The 15,710-nt window shown below is 46.1% G+C and overlaps 1 protein-coding gene across 1 annotated transcript in view; it reads right to left on the bottom strand.

Moving 5' to 3' along the window:
- The window catches only part of nrxn1a (neurexin 1a), a 172,533-nt gene that overhangs the window by 135,963 nt on the left and 20,860 nt on the right, over nucleotides 1-15,710 (bottom strand). Inside the window, 1 exon segment of the mRNA XM_034194510.1 lies at nucleotides 15,236-15,247. Within this exon segment, the coding sequence (XP_034050401.1) occupies nucleotides 15,236-15,247 (12 nt within the window).

Here is a 15,710-nt window from a genome sequence, read left to right as displayed (position 1 = left end):
TTGGCTTTGTTGTCTTCGTTAGTGATGTGTGACCAGGGCTTAAGGTATGCTGTATGATGTATTTCAGGGCAGAGCTTGTTAATTTAAAACAACCAAAATTGAAATAACAGTGTTGGAACAATGAACCAAATTCCTCAAAATTTGGTGCAAAGCTTCAAAGTCAGAGCCAACTGGAATTTTTGAGGTGGATTTAAAAAAGGGGTGATGCCAGTAAAGTTTGGGTAACACTCTAGGACATATCAGCAAATGCACAGTGTAAATCGTAAATGGACTGCATTTATATAGCGCCTTTCCATCTGCATCAGACGCTCACTACACACTGGGAGCAACTGGGATTTAAACCGAGGATCTTCTGGTCAAAAGCCCAACGCCTTAACCACTAGACCATCATCTCCCCAAGGGCACAGTGTGCGCTCTCAAGCATGCTCTGGCTGTTTTTTAATGACTGCACTGCACAGACGCTATAAAAAGTGAATGTTTTGTGCACACCTGTGAGTGTGTACATGCTTATTCAAAGGTTTGCAAAACAGCAAAGAAATTAACTTTAAATGCCAGATGAGGTAGCAAAGTGTATCGCCAATCGAGCTGCTACCCCGAGCACCGTCTGACACAGACAGCAAATTGCAGAAAAAGGAGTAAAAGCGAAATTGGAACTCAGACCATCTAATTCGGTCTCTTTATTTGAAAACAAGTGGGTTGTGTCGTGGTTTGTGTGCAAGTGGGATGAGGTATCTGCATTACCGATGAATACTGCGTGAGACTTGATCAAGTCGAGGAGTCCTAGGAGAGAAGCAGCGCCCCCGCTGTGAAATGCTGCAGTCTTATCTCCCTTCTCATCTCCCTCTACTTCGACGACCTTCTCATTCCACCGCTCTTTTCCCACTTTCTGCTATCGTTCTTCCCCATCACCATTTTACCCCTCCCTCAACCTCAACTCCATCTTTCTCCTTCATCCTCTATAAATGGGGGGTCTGCTGATGTCTTTATATTTAGGCAATTAGCAGCTGGTCGGGCTTTGTGTGTAACATATTAGCATTGCAATGAATGTGTGAAAACGGTAATGTGTCCACTTACAAACAGGATGGTAATTGTACAAAACTGCCAGTGAATGTATGCATTTATCAGTGGGACTGCAAAACATTCCCCACGGTGAATTCTAACTGTGCATCTTGCTGATAATGTGGGGGTAGAGCTCTGCGTGTACTGCTGTTACTTTCATTACAAGAACTCCATGGGTGTTAAGCATTAATGAGTGTTGTACTACAACATCGTAATGGGTGCTAGCAGTGGAGACTAGAAGCAGAACTGGTGTCATTACTGGATATGTTGTATCTAAAAACATGCTGCATTCTGCAGTCACAAAAAATAAAAGAAAACAAAAACTTTGTGACAATGGCTGTACTGCATCTGATGACCAGAGGCACTAAAACGTAGTTGTTCACAGGTTTGGTTTTTTTTTTTTGACAGTCCAAAATGTGGCCATTGGGAAGCAAATTCATGCCAGTCAGGCAGGCAGCCAATCACCAGACACTTGCTCTTAACACCAAAAGGCTCTCTGTCAACTCCAGTTGGGTACTGCTCACTTTTCTGTCTTGCAATTTTTTTTTTTTTTTTTTTTTTGCGTCTGCACTGCTAACATGCGTATAACAATATTTTAAATTGAATATAAACCATGAACAATGCAAACGAAGCCTTCTAGCAAGAATCTTGGCAACTCTAGGATATCAGAAAAATATATTTTCGACAGCAGAACTTTAGATGTCGTGATACAAACTGGTAATGCTGTGATACTGGAAGGAAAAACAATCCTTTAAGGTAAATGAAAATTAGCAACGGTAACTTTTGATTTCACGCCATCCAAGGTCCCTGGATTTTGAAACAATAAAATGGAAAATCTCTGGTTTTGTGAGGATTATATTAATGTTTTGAGCCCAATGTTATACACTTGTAGTCAAATAAAAAAACTTGAGGGTTTACTGTTGATCAATGTAAGGTCATACAACTTCAACTGTATGCCAATTTAAGTCTTCCTTTGTTTATCCCCCACCAAGTCCTCCAGTAGTGATCTGTGTTGAAGTAAAAATAACATAGAAATCAATAGGACGTATTGTAAATTTATCAATAAAAAGTATTTTATTTCTATGTCCGCACCCAACTCTACTTCAACCTAAGACCTACATCTCCAACAAACTGCACTGAAATCTGTTGATGGATTTTTATTTTTATTTTTTTAGATATCCCACTGACCATCCCTAATTTAAACTACATGACTATCTGAAGTGAAATGGAACAGTGTGCTGTACACTTTTATTCATTTATGTGCGTTTGGTACAAATAAATATGTGTCAGTATATCTTGTAAGGAAGCAATTTGCACATAAGAGTCTCATTCTGGAAGCTAGCAGTGCTAGCTGTTAGCACTATTCACATTAGCCTTCAAATGCAGATGCAGCAATGTTGCGCATAAAGGACTTCTTAAATTAACTTCGGTTCACTTGTTTGGGCTGTACAATGGAAAATGTACAAGCTACACACAGCTCTCGTTACAACACCTTATGCTATTTATTCCAATGTGGTCAAGTGTTTATATTTGAAAATGTAAGTACTCAAATTGCAGATTGCAAATGAGATAAATTATTTTTAAATCAAAGAAACTTGAGTCTGAGGCCTTGTTTACACTGCCAGTTAAAATCAAATTTCTTACAAAGATTATTCAAATCAAATCTCACTGACTGACTGTCCACATTATATGTAGCAAGTGACCAGATCTGATCTGTGTCTCCACGCTGACACATTGACATAGTCAATCCATGCTGATTGCTATGGTAACAGGCTACGCCCAGGAAAACCATGGATGACAGAGAACCCTGCCAGTTTCTGTCCGAAATAATTGTGTGGAGCGGCGTTACCAACTTTGCTGTAATTGTAAGGAAGTGACAGAGACCGCTGAGTTTTGCCACCATGGTTCATTGCTTGTGACCATTGTTTGCAACTTTTTTCCACTCATTCCAACTCTACAGGTAATGTTGTGAAAGTGTAGGAACACGGACCCACAACAGGGGGCGCAAATGAACGGACAATGGAGGAGTCGAATAACACTGCTTTTACTGCTGTGAAACAGGCACATCAAATACAACCGATTACAATATTGAAATGGAGTCCAATTACAACGGTGTCGTGTGGGCAGGCTCGACGATAGGAGACGTCTGTCCAAGTCGAACCGGAACCAACCCGATTTCCTCTGCCACCGAACCCCGGGAATACTGGAGCCGCCAAGTCCCGAATTCCCAGGTGGCCACTGCCTCCGCTCGTCGGATCCGGTACTGCTGGCAAGAAACAGAAACAGTCAGGTGTGGATGCGGCTGCACCCAGCAACACGGAGGGTGGAGAGTCCACCTCCACCTCTCGTCAACAACAATGTAGGAAGGTAAGTACTTATCCGAATGTTGTCTAGTAGTCAGCTGTCCTACAGATAATCAAACGAGAATACAATTAAAGTTACACGTGTGTGCAGGCTGAGATGGTTACCTCTTTGGTAAGGCGGCAGCGCCCTCCGGTGCCTGGAGCCCGCACTCCAGGCAGGGCGCCCTCTAGTGGCGGTGGGCCAGCAGTACCTCCTCTTCAGCGGCCCACACAACAGGACCCCCCCCCTCAACGGGCGCCTCCTGGCGCACGACCGGGCTTGTCAGGGTGGCGACGGTAGAAGTCGGCCAGGAGGGCCGGGTCCAGGATGAAGCCCTTCTTCACCCAGGAGCGTTCTTCGGGGCCGTACCCCTCCCAGTCCACCAGATACTGAAAACCCCGGCCCATCCGTCGGACGTCGAGGAGCCGGCGCACGGTCCAAGCCGGCTCTCCGTCGATGATCCGGGCAGGAGGTGGCGCCGGACCCGGAGTGCAGAGGGGTGAGGTGTGATGAGGCTTAATCCTAGAGACATGGAACACTGGGTGAATCCGCAGTGAGGCCGGAAGCTGGAGCCTCACTGCGGCGGGATTGATGACCTTAAGTATCTTATACGGACCGATGTATCGTTCTTGCAGTTTTGGGGAGTCCACTTGTAGGGGAATGTCCTTGGTGGACAACCACACTTCCTGCCCGGGACGATACGTGGGAGCCGGGGCCCGCCGCCGGTCTGCATGGTTCTTCGCCCTCGTCCGGGCCCTTAACAAAGCAGAACGGGCGGCACGCCACACCCGACGGCACTTCCGTAGGTGGGCCTGGACCGAGGGCACACCGACCTCCCCCTCAACCACCGGAAACAACGGGGGTTGATACCCCAAGCACACCTCGAAAGGGGAGAGGCCGGTGGCTGACGACACTTGACTGTTGTGGGCGTACTCGATCCAGGCCAGGTGGGTACTCCAGGCCGTCGGGTGCGCGGCTGTCACGCAGTGTAGGGTCTGCTCCATCTCCTGGTTGGCCCGTTCTGCTTGTCCGTTGGTCTGGGGGTGATACCCGGACGAGAGACTGACCGTGGCCCCCAGTTCCCGGCAAAAGCTCCTCCAAACATGCGAGGAGAACTGGGGACCGCGATCGGAGACGATGTCTGATGGTATCCCATGCAGACGGACGACGTGGTGGACTAGGAGGTCCGCTGTCTCCTGGGCCGTTGGTAGCTTCGGGAGGGCCACGAAGTGGGCCGCCTTGGAGAATCAGTCCACTATCGTGAGGATTACGGTGTTTCCCTGGGACGGCGGGAGGCCCGTGACAAAATCCAGGCCGATGTGAGACCAGGGGCGATGAGGCACGGGCAGCGGCTGTAGCAAACCCGATGTCTTGCGGTGGTCGGCCTTGCCCCTGGCGCAGGTGGTACAGGCCTGGATGTAACCCCGGACGTCGGCCTCCAGGGACGCCCACCAGAAGCGCTGCCGGACGACTGCCACGGTTCTTCGCACCCCAGGATGACAGGAGAGCTTAGAACCGTGACAGAAGTCCAGGACCGCAGCCCTGGCCTCTGGTGGGACGTAGAGTCTGTTCTTCGGTCCGGTTCCGGGGTCCGGGTCTCGTGTCAGGGCCTCCCGGACGGTCTTCTCCACGTCCCAGGTAAGGGCGGCCACGATAGCGGACTCCGGGATGATGGGATCCGGGGGATCCGACGACTCCGTTTTGACCTCATCTTCATGTACCCGGGACAAGGCATCCGATCTTTGATTTTTGGTCCCGGGACGGTAGGTGATCCGGAAGTCAAAATGGCCGAAGAACAGTGACCAGCGGGCTTGCCTGGGATTCAGCCGCTTGGCGGTCCTGATATACTCCAGGTTCCGGTGGTCAGTGAAAACCGTGAACGGCACTGACGTTCCCTCCAACAGATGTCTCCACTCCTCAAGAGCCTCTTTCACCACAAGGAGCTCTCGATTGCCGACGTCATAGTTCCGTTCGGTTGGGGTCAACCTGCAGGAAAAATAGGCACACGGGTGAAGGACCTTATCGGTCTTTCCGCTCTGGGATAGCACGGCTCCTATCCCTGAGTCCGAGGCATCCACTTCAACCACTAACTGGCGACTAGGATCGGGCTGCACCAGAACAGGTGCAGACAAGAAGCGCCGTTTCAACTCCTTGAACGCGGCATCGCAACGATCCGACCAGGTGAAGGGGACTTTTGGAGAGGTCAGGGCTGTCAGGGGGCTAACTACCTGACTGTAGCCCTTAATGAACCTCCTGTAGAAATTGGCAAAGCCTAGGAACTGTTGCAACTTCCTACGGCTTGTGGGTTGGGGCCAGTCTCTCACCGCCGCGACCTTGGCCGGATCAGGAGCGACGGAGTTGGAGGAGATAATAAACCCCAAGAAGGACAAAGACGTGCGGTGGAACTCACACTTCTCGCCCTTCACAAACAGCCGGTTCTCCAACAACCGCTGCAGGACCTGACGTACATGCAGGACATGGGTCTCAGGATCCGGAGAAAAGATGAGAATATCGTCCAGATATACGAAGATGAACCGGTGCAGGAAATCCCGCAAGACATCGTTAACCAACGCTTGGAAAGTCGCGGGAGCGTTTGTGAGACCGAACGGCATGACCAGGTACTCAAAGTGCCCCAAGGGGGTGTTAAATGCCGTCTTCCACTCGTCTCCCTTCTGGATCCGAACCAGGTGATACGCATTTCTAAGATCGAGCTTAGTGAATATTTGGGCTCCATGCAGGGGCGTGAACACTGAATCCAACAGGGGCAACGGGTATCGATTGCGAACCGTGATCTCGTTCAGCCCCCTATAATCAATGCATGGACGAAGACCGCCGTCTTTTTTACCCACAAAAAAGAAACCTGCACCCATCGGGGAGGTGGAATTCCGGATCAACCCGGCAGCTAACGAGTCCCGGATGTAGGTCTCCATTGATTCGCGCTCAGGCCGTGAGAGGTTGTACAGCCTGCTGGACGGGAACTCACTGCCCGGAACCAAATCAATGGCACAATCATAAGGACGGTGGGGAGGAAGAGTGAGCGCCAGATCCTTGCTGAACACGTCGACAAGGTCATGGTACTCCACCGGCACCGTCCCCAGATTGGGCGGGACTCTGACCTCCTCCTTAGCTCGGGAGCCGGGAGGAACCGAGGAACCTAGACACACCCGATGGCAGGTCTCGCTCCACTGAACCACTACCCCGGACAGCCAATCAATCCAGGGATTGTGCTTCAACATCCAGGGAAATCCTAAAACCACACGGGAGGTGGCCTGAGTCACAAAAAACTCGATCACCTCCCGGTGATTCCCTGACACCACCAGAGTTACAGGTGGTGTCTTATGCGTGATCGGAGGGAGAAGGGAGCCATCTAGTGCCCAAACCTGTACAGGTGAGGTAAGCGCCACCAGAGGGAGCCCTATCTCCCTAGCCCATCTGCTATCCAACAGATTCCCCTCAGAGCCCATGTCCACCAGTGCTGGGGCCTTCAGGGTTGAGTCCTCATAGAGGATCGTGACTGGGAGTCGTGTAGCAATGTGGGTGTGTCCCACGTGAATGTCTCGACCCACCCCTAGCCCAGTCTCTAGGAGCGGGCGTTTGGAGTTTGACCGCTCGGGGCAGTCTCTTACGTGGTGCTCTGTCGAGCCACAAACAAAACAAGCTCCGTGGGCCTGCCTCCTCTGTGCATCTGGTGCCCTAAATGTTGCCCTACTCGTGTCTTTAGCTTCGTCAGCAGGGGGGAGCCGTGGCCCCACGGAGCGCAGGGGCCGTGGAGCGTGGGGAAGGCGGAGCGTGGTCGGATCCGGAAGGGAGAGGGACGGCGCGTGCCCGGCCACGCCCTTCGTCTCGTTCCCGCCGACGTTCTTCTAACCGGTTGTCCAACCGTATGACAAGATCGATGAGCCCGTCTAAATCCTGCGGTTCGTCCTTAGCCACCAGGTGCTCCTTGAGAACCAACGACAGTCCGTTTACAAAGGCGGCGCGGAGGGCAGTGCTATTCCAGCCGGACCTCGCAGCCGCGATGCGGAAGTCGACTGCATAGGCAGCTGCGCGCCGACGCCCCTGTCTCATCGACAGTAGCACGGTTGAAGCGGTTTCTCCTCTATTGGGGTGATCGAACACGGTTCTGAACTCCCTCACAAACCCATCATATGTCTGAAGGAGCCGTGACTTTTGCTCCCAGAGCGCTGTAGCCCAAGCACGTGCCTCGCCGCGAAGCAGGTTTATTACATAAGCTACCTTGCTAGCATCGGTCGCGTACATGACTGGACGCTGTGCGAAGACGAGCGAACACTGCATAAGAAAATCCGCGCACGTCTCCACACAGCCTCCGTACGGCTCTGGGGGGCTTATGTATGCTTCCGGGGAAGGTGGGAGGGGTCGTTGAACGACCAGTGGAACGTCAATGTTATGCACAGGGTCTACGGGAGGGAGAGCCGCAGCGGCGCCCGGAGGGCGCGCTTCCACCTGCGCGGCGAGAGCCTCCATCCTGCGGTTCAGGAGGACGTTCTGCTCGGTCATCAAATCTAACCGAGTCGTGAAAGCGGAGAGGATCCGCTGCAACTCACCGATTACCCCTCCTGCAGACGCCTGCGCGTCCTGTTCTTCCATTGGCCGTTCAACAGCCGGTTGACGCCCCTCGGGATCCATGACGCTGGCCGAGATATCCTGTTGTGAAAGTGTAGGAACACGGACCCACAACAGGGGGCGCAAATGAACGGACAATGGAGGAGTCGAATAACACTGCTTTTACTGCTGTGAAACAGGCACAACAAATACAACCGATTCCAATATTGAAATGGAGTCCAATTACAACGGTGTCGTGTGGGCAGGCTCGACGATAGGAGACGTCTGTCCAAGTCGAACCGGAACCAACCCGATTTCCTCTGCCACCGAACCCCGGGAATACTGGAGCCGCCAAGTCCCGAATTCCCAGGTGGCCACTGCCTCCGCTCGTCGGATCCGGTACTGCTGGCAAGAAACAGAAACAGTCAGGTGTGGATGCGGCTGCACCCAGCAACACGGAGGGTGGAGAGTCCACCTCCACCTCTCGTCAACAACAATGTAGGAAGGTGAGTACTTATCCGAATGTTGTCTAGTAGTCAGCTGTCCTACAGATAATCAAACGAGAATACAATTAAAGTTACACGTGTGTGCAGGCTGAGATGGTTACCTCTTTGGTAAGGCGGCAGCGCCCTCCGGTGCCTGGAGCCCGCACTCCAGGCAGGGTGCCCTCTAGTGGCGGTGGGCCAGCAGTACCTCCTCTTCAGCGGCCCACACAACAGGTAAAGCGCCTTGAATCAATTTCCGTCCCTCTGGAAATGCATCATCATTGTTTATGTCACGCTGTGAGAGAACACTTTGAAATCCTATTTGAGAGACCGAGACATTTAGATTGAAACGTATTTGCAAAAATATGATTTGAATCACATTTCAATCCAGCTCTGTATCCGCTCTGGAAAAATCGCTCTCATGTGGTTTTTCACTGTCCAGACTGCCAAAAAAAAAAAAAAAAAAAAAACTAGATACAATGTGGATACGCTAAAAATCACATTTTGAGTGGCAACTCTACAGTCAGAAATGCAAAGCAGCTTCCACCAATGAAATTGAGGTTTTTGTGAAACTAATTAAACAAATACAAACCATGTTTGTTAAATTCAGATTTTAAGCCTGCATTTGATTAAAAACATTTTGAAGAAAGCATTAAACTTGTTAGAACTACCAAAGGGTGATAAGATTACACGGAGGACTCTGAGGAGGCTGTTTCCTTTTACCTTGGCTTCTAATACCGCTAACAACCTCACATATGGTGTCGTCAGCATGGAATGTGTTCATCCCTTTTGCGTGTATGTGTGGCTGGGAGAAGAGCATGCACACGTCACGACACAGCCAGAGAGGTGCAGGGAGAACATGTACAGAAAATAAAAATCCAAACGGTGTGACGCGGAACATGCCTGCAGCCCGAGTGGCGGGTGCGTCCATCTGCGTGCTTTTGCCATAAGACAATGTGTTAAAATGCGCTACTTTGATTGCCAACATTTCATGAGTCACAAGTGATGACTCATAATCCACCTCCCCTTAACACCACACACACACACACACACACACACACACACACACACACACACACACACACACACACACACACACACACACACACACACACACACACACACACACACACACACCATGCGCTCTCTGCTGCCTTCATCCACTGACCGTGAAGAATATGTGCAGGCATCCTTACTCATGCATATTTACGCTGGACGCACACTCACTCACCTACTCAGCAGGCATTCTGTAAAGGTTATTGTATGTGTGGACGTATGGGCATTCACACCCGTGCACGTGTAAAGGTCACATAAAATTGAGGCAAACACCTTGTCTATGTTGTACACAGACTGCGGGATTGATAAGAAGAACACGTGCACATGCAGACATACAAACATTATTAGCTGGACAAGCATCCGCTAAGATTTAAAACCAGAACCACTTAAATCGACTGATGTTCCACCCAGAAAAAAAGACTAAAAGGAAAAAGAGAGAAGCCAAATCAAATGAGCACCACACTGCAACGTCAACGTACAGCTGAAAAATAATCTAACTCTCAGTAAATATGAAAACACTGAGTTGTCTGCAAATGATTAAATCAATAAATCAATCAATAATGACTACAGTATGACACATATGCTGTATGGCTTCCAGCTTGTAATATCATTGTAAGTATACTGTACATTACTTGACCGGTAGATGTTAGCAGTATCTAATGTGTTGTTAAATGAGGCTTCAATTAATGAAGCTTTTGATGAAGCACTTGGCTAAGAGACCTGATGAAGTGCCAGAGTTTTTATATTTCAATGAGGCATCGTCTTGCCATCACTACTCTGGGTTCTTTGTCGCTTGTTTGTTAATATGAAATATTTCCACCAAATTTCATCTTCCAAGGTAAGTGAACATAAAGCAGTGGTGCACAGTTAGTTATTCAGTCAGTTATTGAAATTATTTATTATGTTAGTAGAATGACAGATCACCTCATCAATTGATATGCCATTTTAGAACACAAAGTTATCTTTGGAATCAGTCCAGGTCATCAACTCCACAATGAGATAAAATTAGAAGTGGTATGTTTGCACGGAATATTTTATTCCTAGTTATAAATTGTCGAGTAATTCTGAGGTAATGTAATGGCATGGGAGTAAATGTTGACAGGATGAGCTGGTTACAATCTGAAGAAAAACTAGACCATCTGGATTCTTTCTGAATCAGAATGAGACAAATGTAGAAGTCATACATGCTTGGGGAATTTGTCATCCTCATTGGCAGCATTATGCTTTCTCCAAATGTCCTTGTTTCATTAACAATTAATCTGTCAGCTAATTTCACAAACTGTTGTTTGAAAAGAGTGCAAAAACATAAGTGATGTCACAAATTGTCTGACCAACAGTCCAACACCCTGAAAATATTACCAATGCTATGAATAAATACATATTTAGTAAATATTACAGTGCAAGGGTTTTAGACAGATTTAGATTATCTTTAAGATTTAGATAAAAAAAATTCTCTTCATCAGTAATTCAACAGAAAATCTAATTTCTTAACACTTTATAAATGTTGTATTATAGACTTTATATAATATAAAAGGGGTATCATAAAATTTTGTTTATACATTATTGTTTATTACATTATTACATCTTAATGCAAGCTTGTTAAACAGTCCATAACAGTCCGTAATTGCTCCCCCCCCCATGTATAAGCCACGTTACTAAAGCCTTTCTACAGCAACATATGTTTCTATAAATTCATTTTTATGCTGATCGACTACTTACTTCAGGCAAAACAAATAAAAATTTTGCATAAAAATTGCTGCCAATTACATTCTTCAGTCCTATTCAGAAGTTACACACACTCATATGCCCAGAACCTTTCAAGGTCTATTCTTGACCAGACATAGAGGAGAGAAAGGGCAAAATCTGCTTCATAGCTCCAAATACATTTTCCATCCAGATTATTGCTGCTCAATACTATTCACAAAAAGAAAAAAAAAATCAATTTCCCCTCTTCCTTTGGTTGCCCAATACTTATGAAAATCCAATTTGGTGCTTTTCTTTCTTCCTTCCACAATTCGTGTATTTTCACCCACTCAAAGTAATTAGTGATCCGTGGGTATCATCCATGGAGAATGATGGCTGTGTTTTATGGAGGAGGTGTAAGGTCCGAGGCTCCTCATCAGGGCCGATGTCCCTTGGAGACTGGCTGGGCTGAAAGGGGCGGGGATGAGTTGGGGTGTTGGGGGGAGCAGACAGTAGCGCTGCTGTCCCTTTGCAGATACAGACGGCTGCACGACATCACAGAAGAAAAGACGATTCACTTTATCTGTCTCCCTCCCTCTCTATCATTCACTCCTTTCGTGCTTCGCTCACAGACGGTCTCGTTCTCTCAATTTCTTGAGCGTGCGTGCGCACACGTAAACCCATACACACAAACACACATTCTAGATATCGTTCTAAGACACCACCACCTATCCAATCCGCCACCCTCAAAGAAACTCATTTCAGCTTTGCGGGGTCCTCAAAAAGCCTCTTTACGCTGAGCTAACCTAAGCTAGGCTCCGTCTTTGCCATTTGACAGCCTTTACATCTCAGTATGCAGAGCAAAAACACACATGCACACACACAACTTTCTGAAGAGACTTCAAAGATTAAAAAAAGAAAGAAAGAAAAGAAAAATCAGCCACGGTACTACTTTCCAGTCTATCACAATCCAAATATTTGTAATAGTGAGGGCTTCCATGATAGACAAACACACTGAATACACAGTGTACTATTGCTGCAAACATATGTTAATACATGTCAGTACTTAGGCAGGTGATTTAAAATGCTGAACATAAGCCAGACGACACAGTTAAATTTTAACCGCCACCTGGATGTTTTAAGGCAGAAATCAGCAGCTTATTTAGCAATCAAAACAGAAAAATCCCGAGATAGAAGCACTTTGCAGAACAGACACCTCAATGCAGAGACATAATTTCTGCTCTATTCACATTTCTATCCAGACTTGGATGAATAGTTCATTAAAAAAGCATGTTTCACTGAATATGCGGCGGCCTTGTCACAACAGGAAAGCTGTCATCACGTCTTCTCTCGCCCAATCACAGAGCACAATGGACTCAAACCAGCTTGCCAAGGCCCGGCCTGTCTTCATGTGGACCAATCAGTGCATTCATCAGAGTCATGCAGAGCAAAGCCATCTGAGCAGCACCTACCTTCAAATTTAAAAAAAAAAAACAAGGCTGGGAGCTTGGATTCAGTCACACACATGTACACACACACACACACACACACACACACACTGAATTTGAGTGCACTCACACATGCATGCATTGGCAGCTTACCTGGCCCAAAATGAAACATTCCGATTTAATGGCAACCAAATGATTGAATGTAAAGCCGCTTTATTACCATACACACAACCTGCCAATTAGGGCTGAACGATATTAGCAAAAAGTCATATTGAGAAATTTTGGCTTACGTAATGATTTTGTATTACACTGAAAAATTCTACATAATTTCTCTCTTGTGAAACAACAGCTTAGATTTTGGAGCTACAATAAATGTAATGTCAAGTTGCTGTTATATGCAAACTCCAGTGCTTCTGAACACGCACAATTTGAACAAATTCTAACTATAAATGAATGATGAGCTTCGTACTTGTCACTCACAGCCCTGCAAAGCACACTGTCATTCATGAACATTTCTTGAACACTTTCCCAAAATTGATCAAACTAATATTGTGGGAAACAGCAAAAAAAAACAAAAAAAAAAACAGCCTATTTTAATTGTATTGAAATCACATGATCAAACTCAGTCTGCTTCCATTTTACTTTTACTCATTTTAATTCCATGTGAAAATTCTGTTTATACAATAAATATCATCTTAAATAAATGGTCTTTTTTTAACCACATGAGACAGTGTCATTTGCATTAATTTGCACTTTACATTTTTCTCTCCAGGCAGGGGTGGTGACCCTGCGATGATTTGCCTAGCGGTTTGAGAACCCCTGGTTTTGGAATAATTTATGCATTTACCGCACAATAGTTAAAACAAGCAAGCAGCTCCACAGAGCTCATAAGCTGGATGAATGTGTTTGCTGTGAGGTGAAGCGATTCTTCACAAGTAGAGCTGCTTCCATGATGCATTACAGCGTTAAAAAAAAAAATGATGCTCATATTTTAAGCTTCTCCATTTTTGTGTGCATGGTGCATTCCAGCAGTCATGCACAGAGGATTGTGATGTGCACTGCAAAGGTGCATTGCATTAAAAGTTCAAGCTAGCTGAGTTGCGACAATGCAACAATTTGAATTTTGTGAATATAGGTTAGGGGCATGACTGTACTAACAAAAAATGAGAAGCTAATGCTAATGGCATCTGTGTCAGAATTTCCAGGTTTGTGCAGCAACAGATTAGTTTCCTATGAAGGCAAAGGCTTAAAAAAGGAAACCCAAAGAAATGTCAGCATGCAGATGCAGCAGTCTCTTGTGAAAATAGATTGAATGCTGAATTAAGTGCAGCTAATGTGTGAAGCTAAAGACGTAGCGAATGCTGGAAATGTTTGGCATTTGGAACAAAGCAGGAGAAATGTATTGTGTATTGTATATGCTGTTTCCTGCAATTAGCAGGGCATGCACAGACATAATGACTTAGTGAGTGAGTCTGCAAAATCTTCATCAGTAACTGCAAAATCTATTGCATATTCAGCTTTGAAATTTTCAATTCTCGTCTTGGCATCTTTAAATAATAATTTGCAGGTATTCTTCTATATAATAGTATGAATAGGAACGTGGACACAGTGGGACATGTCTGGGCTTGTTCAGACAGGCATGTGTCTAAATTTGTTTGCACGGGATTTATGATATCTTGTTGCTGATCACACTAAGACCAGGTATAACATATAGACGATAGCGTTTTATGCCACTGACTATGGAGTGGCAAAGATACGTGTGGTCCAGAATTTCCCACTAGTCCGAGGGTCCACTAGTCCCAGTCCTCGTATTAAGGAGACCATGTTGAAGTTGTTTTTACATTTATGGTAGGCTATATGTTGCACTAAAGTAGGTTAAGTAATATTACAAATGTGTGACAATTAAAAAATTATGGTGAATTTCCATGATTTGTTGATTTTCAATTCAACAGTACAATTAAAGGTGATTAATGGTGTATGTCAACAGAATATATTTTATTTTTGTAAACTGAACATACATGGATCTGGTTTGTTACCTATTTGAAAGTATTACATTTATTTGTGAATTTTAAAATACGTTTGGGGTTGTGATGTACACTATCAAATAATATAAAGAGGTTAGGACCAGTGGACCCTCCCCGTGCTGAATGCAGAGCACAAACCTGTGATAATATGAATGTGCCTTCAGACAAGCCTCCACTGTTTGACAGACCACTGCCTTAAAAATATTTTATTGTGGTGCCTGTCCAAATAATGAAGAATCTGGAGTATAGTTTGCAACACACCACAGCAGCAATGCAATGGAGAACAAAGAGTGATGATTCACTTGTGAAATGCTGCTTCAATATATTTTGATTTGAATAGACAGCATCTCAGCATGCACCAATCTACAGCACTACTCGCCTACACTCTAATTTAATTGATGTAATCTGACATATTGCACATTATTCAACATGAATGTTGCATATATTGTAAGATTATTGTGATACTGATGGTTTAAATAATATATCGTGCAGCCCTACTGTCAATCAGTACAGTCAATTTCCATATGTTCCAGTGCAAATGTAGCCACACACATAAAAGAATGACAGGGGGTACCTCTGAGCTTTCCTAAATTCACAGAGGGTGGTGTTCCAAAGGGTGACAGAGAGAGCAGGAAACAAAAAGAGAAAGAGGGCAAGAAGAGAGACGTGGCATTGTGAGTTCTGTTCATCTTTAAAGGAGCGGGTGTTCAAAAACACTGCAAAATTTGGTGGTCAAAATATAACAGCGGTGATTTCACACATTGTTGGAACATCTGTTCAGAACAACATGCACGCGGATGAGGCGGAGCCTGTTAGAGCGGTGCAGTGCATGCCAAAAAAAGCAGATGAAAAGCCGCGGATGAATGTAAGTGAATGCTTCCTGTGAAGGCTGCCGCAGTCATTGAATCCAACCCTGCCACGAGCGCATGCACACAGACGCCAAGTGCTCCCTTCTTCCCCATCAAACCGATTCTTAAGTACAAGCAAAATGAGGCGAGGTGAAAGAAAGAAGACGAAATCAAACCATCTGTGGAGACAGCCGCTCAGTC

Source organism: Thalassophryne amazonica, chromosome 18 (assembly GCF_902500255.1).
Source record: "Thalassophryne amazonica chromosome 18, fThaAma1.1, whole genome shotgun sequence".
NCBI lineage: Eukaryota > Metazoa > Chordata > Actinopteri > Batrachoidiformes > Batrachoididae > Thalassophryne > Thalassophryne amazonica.
This window is presented reverse-complemented; position numbering and strand designations above follow the sequence as displayed.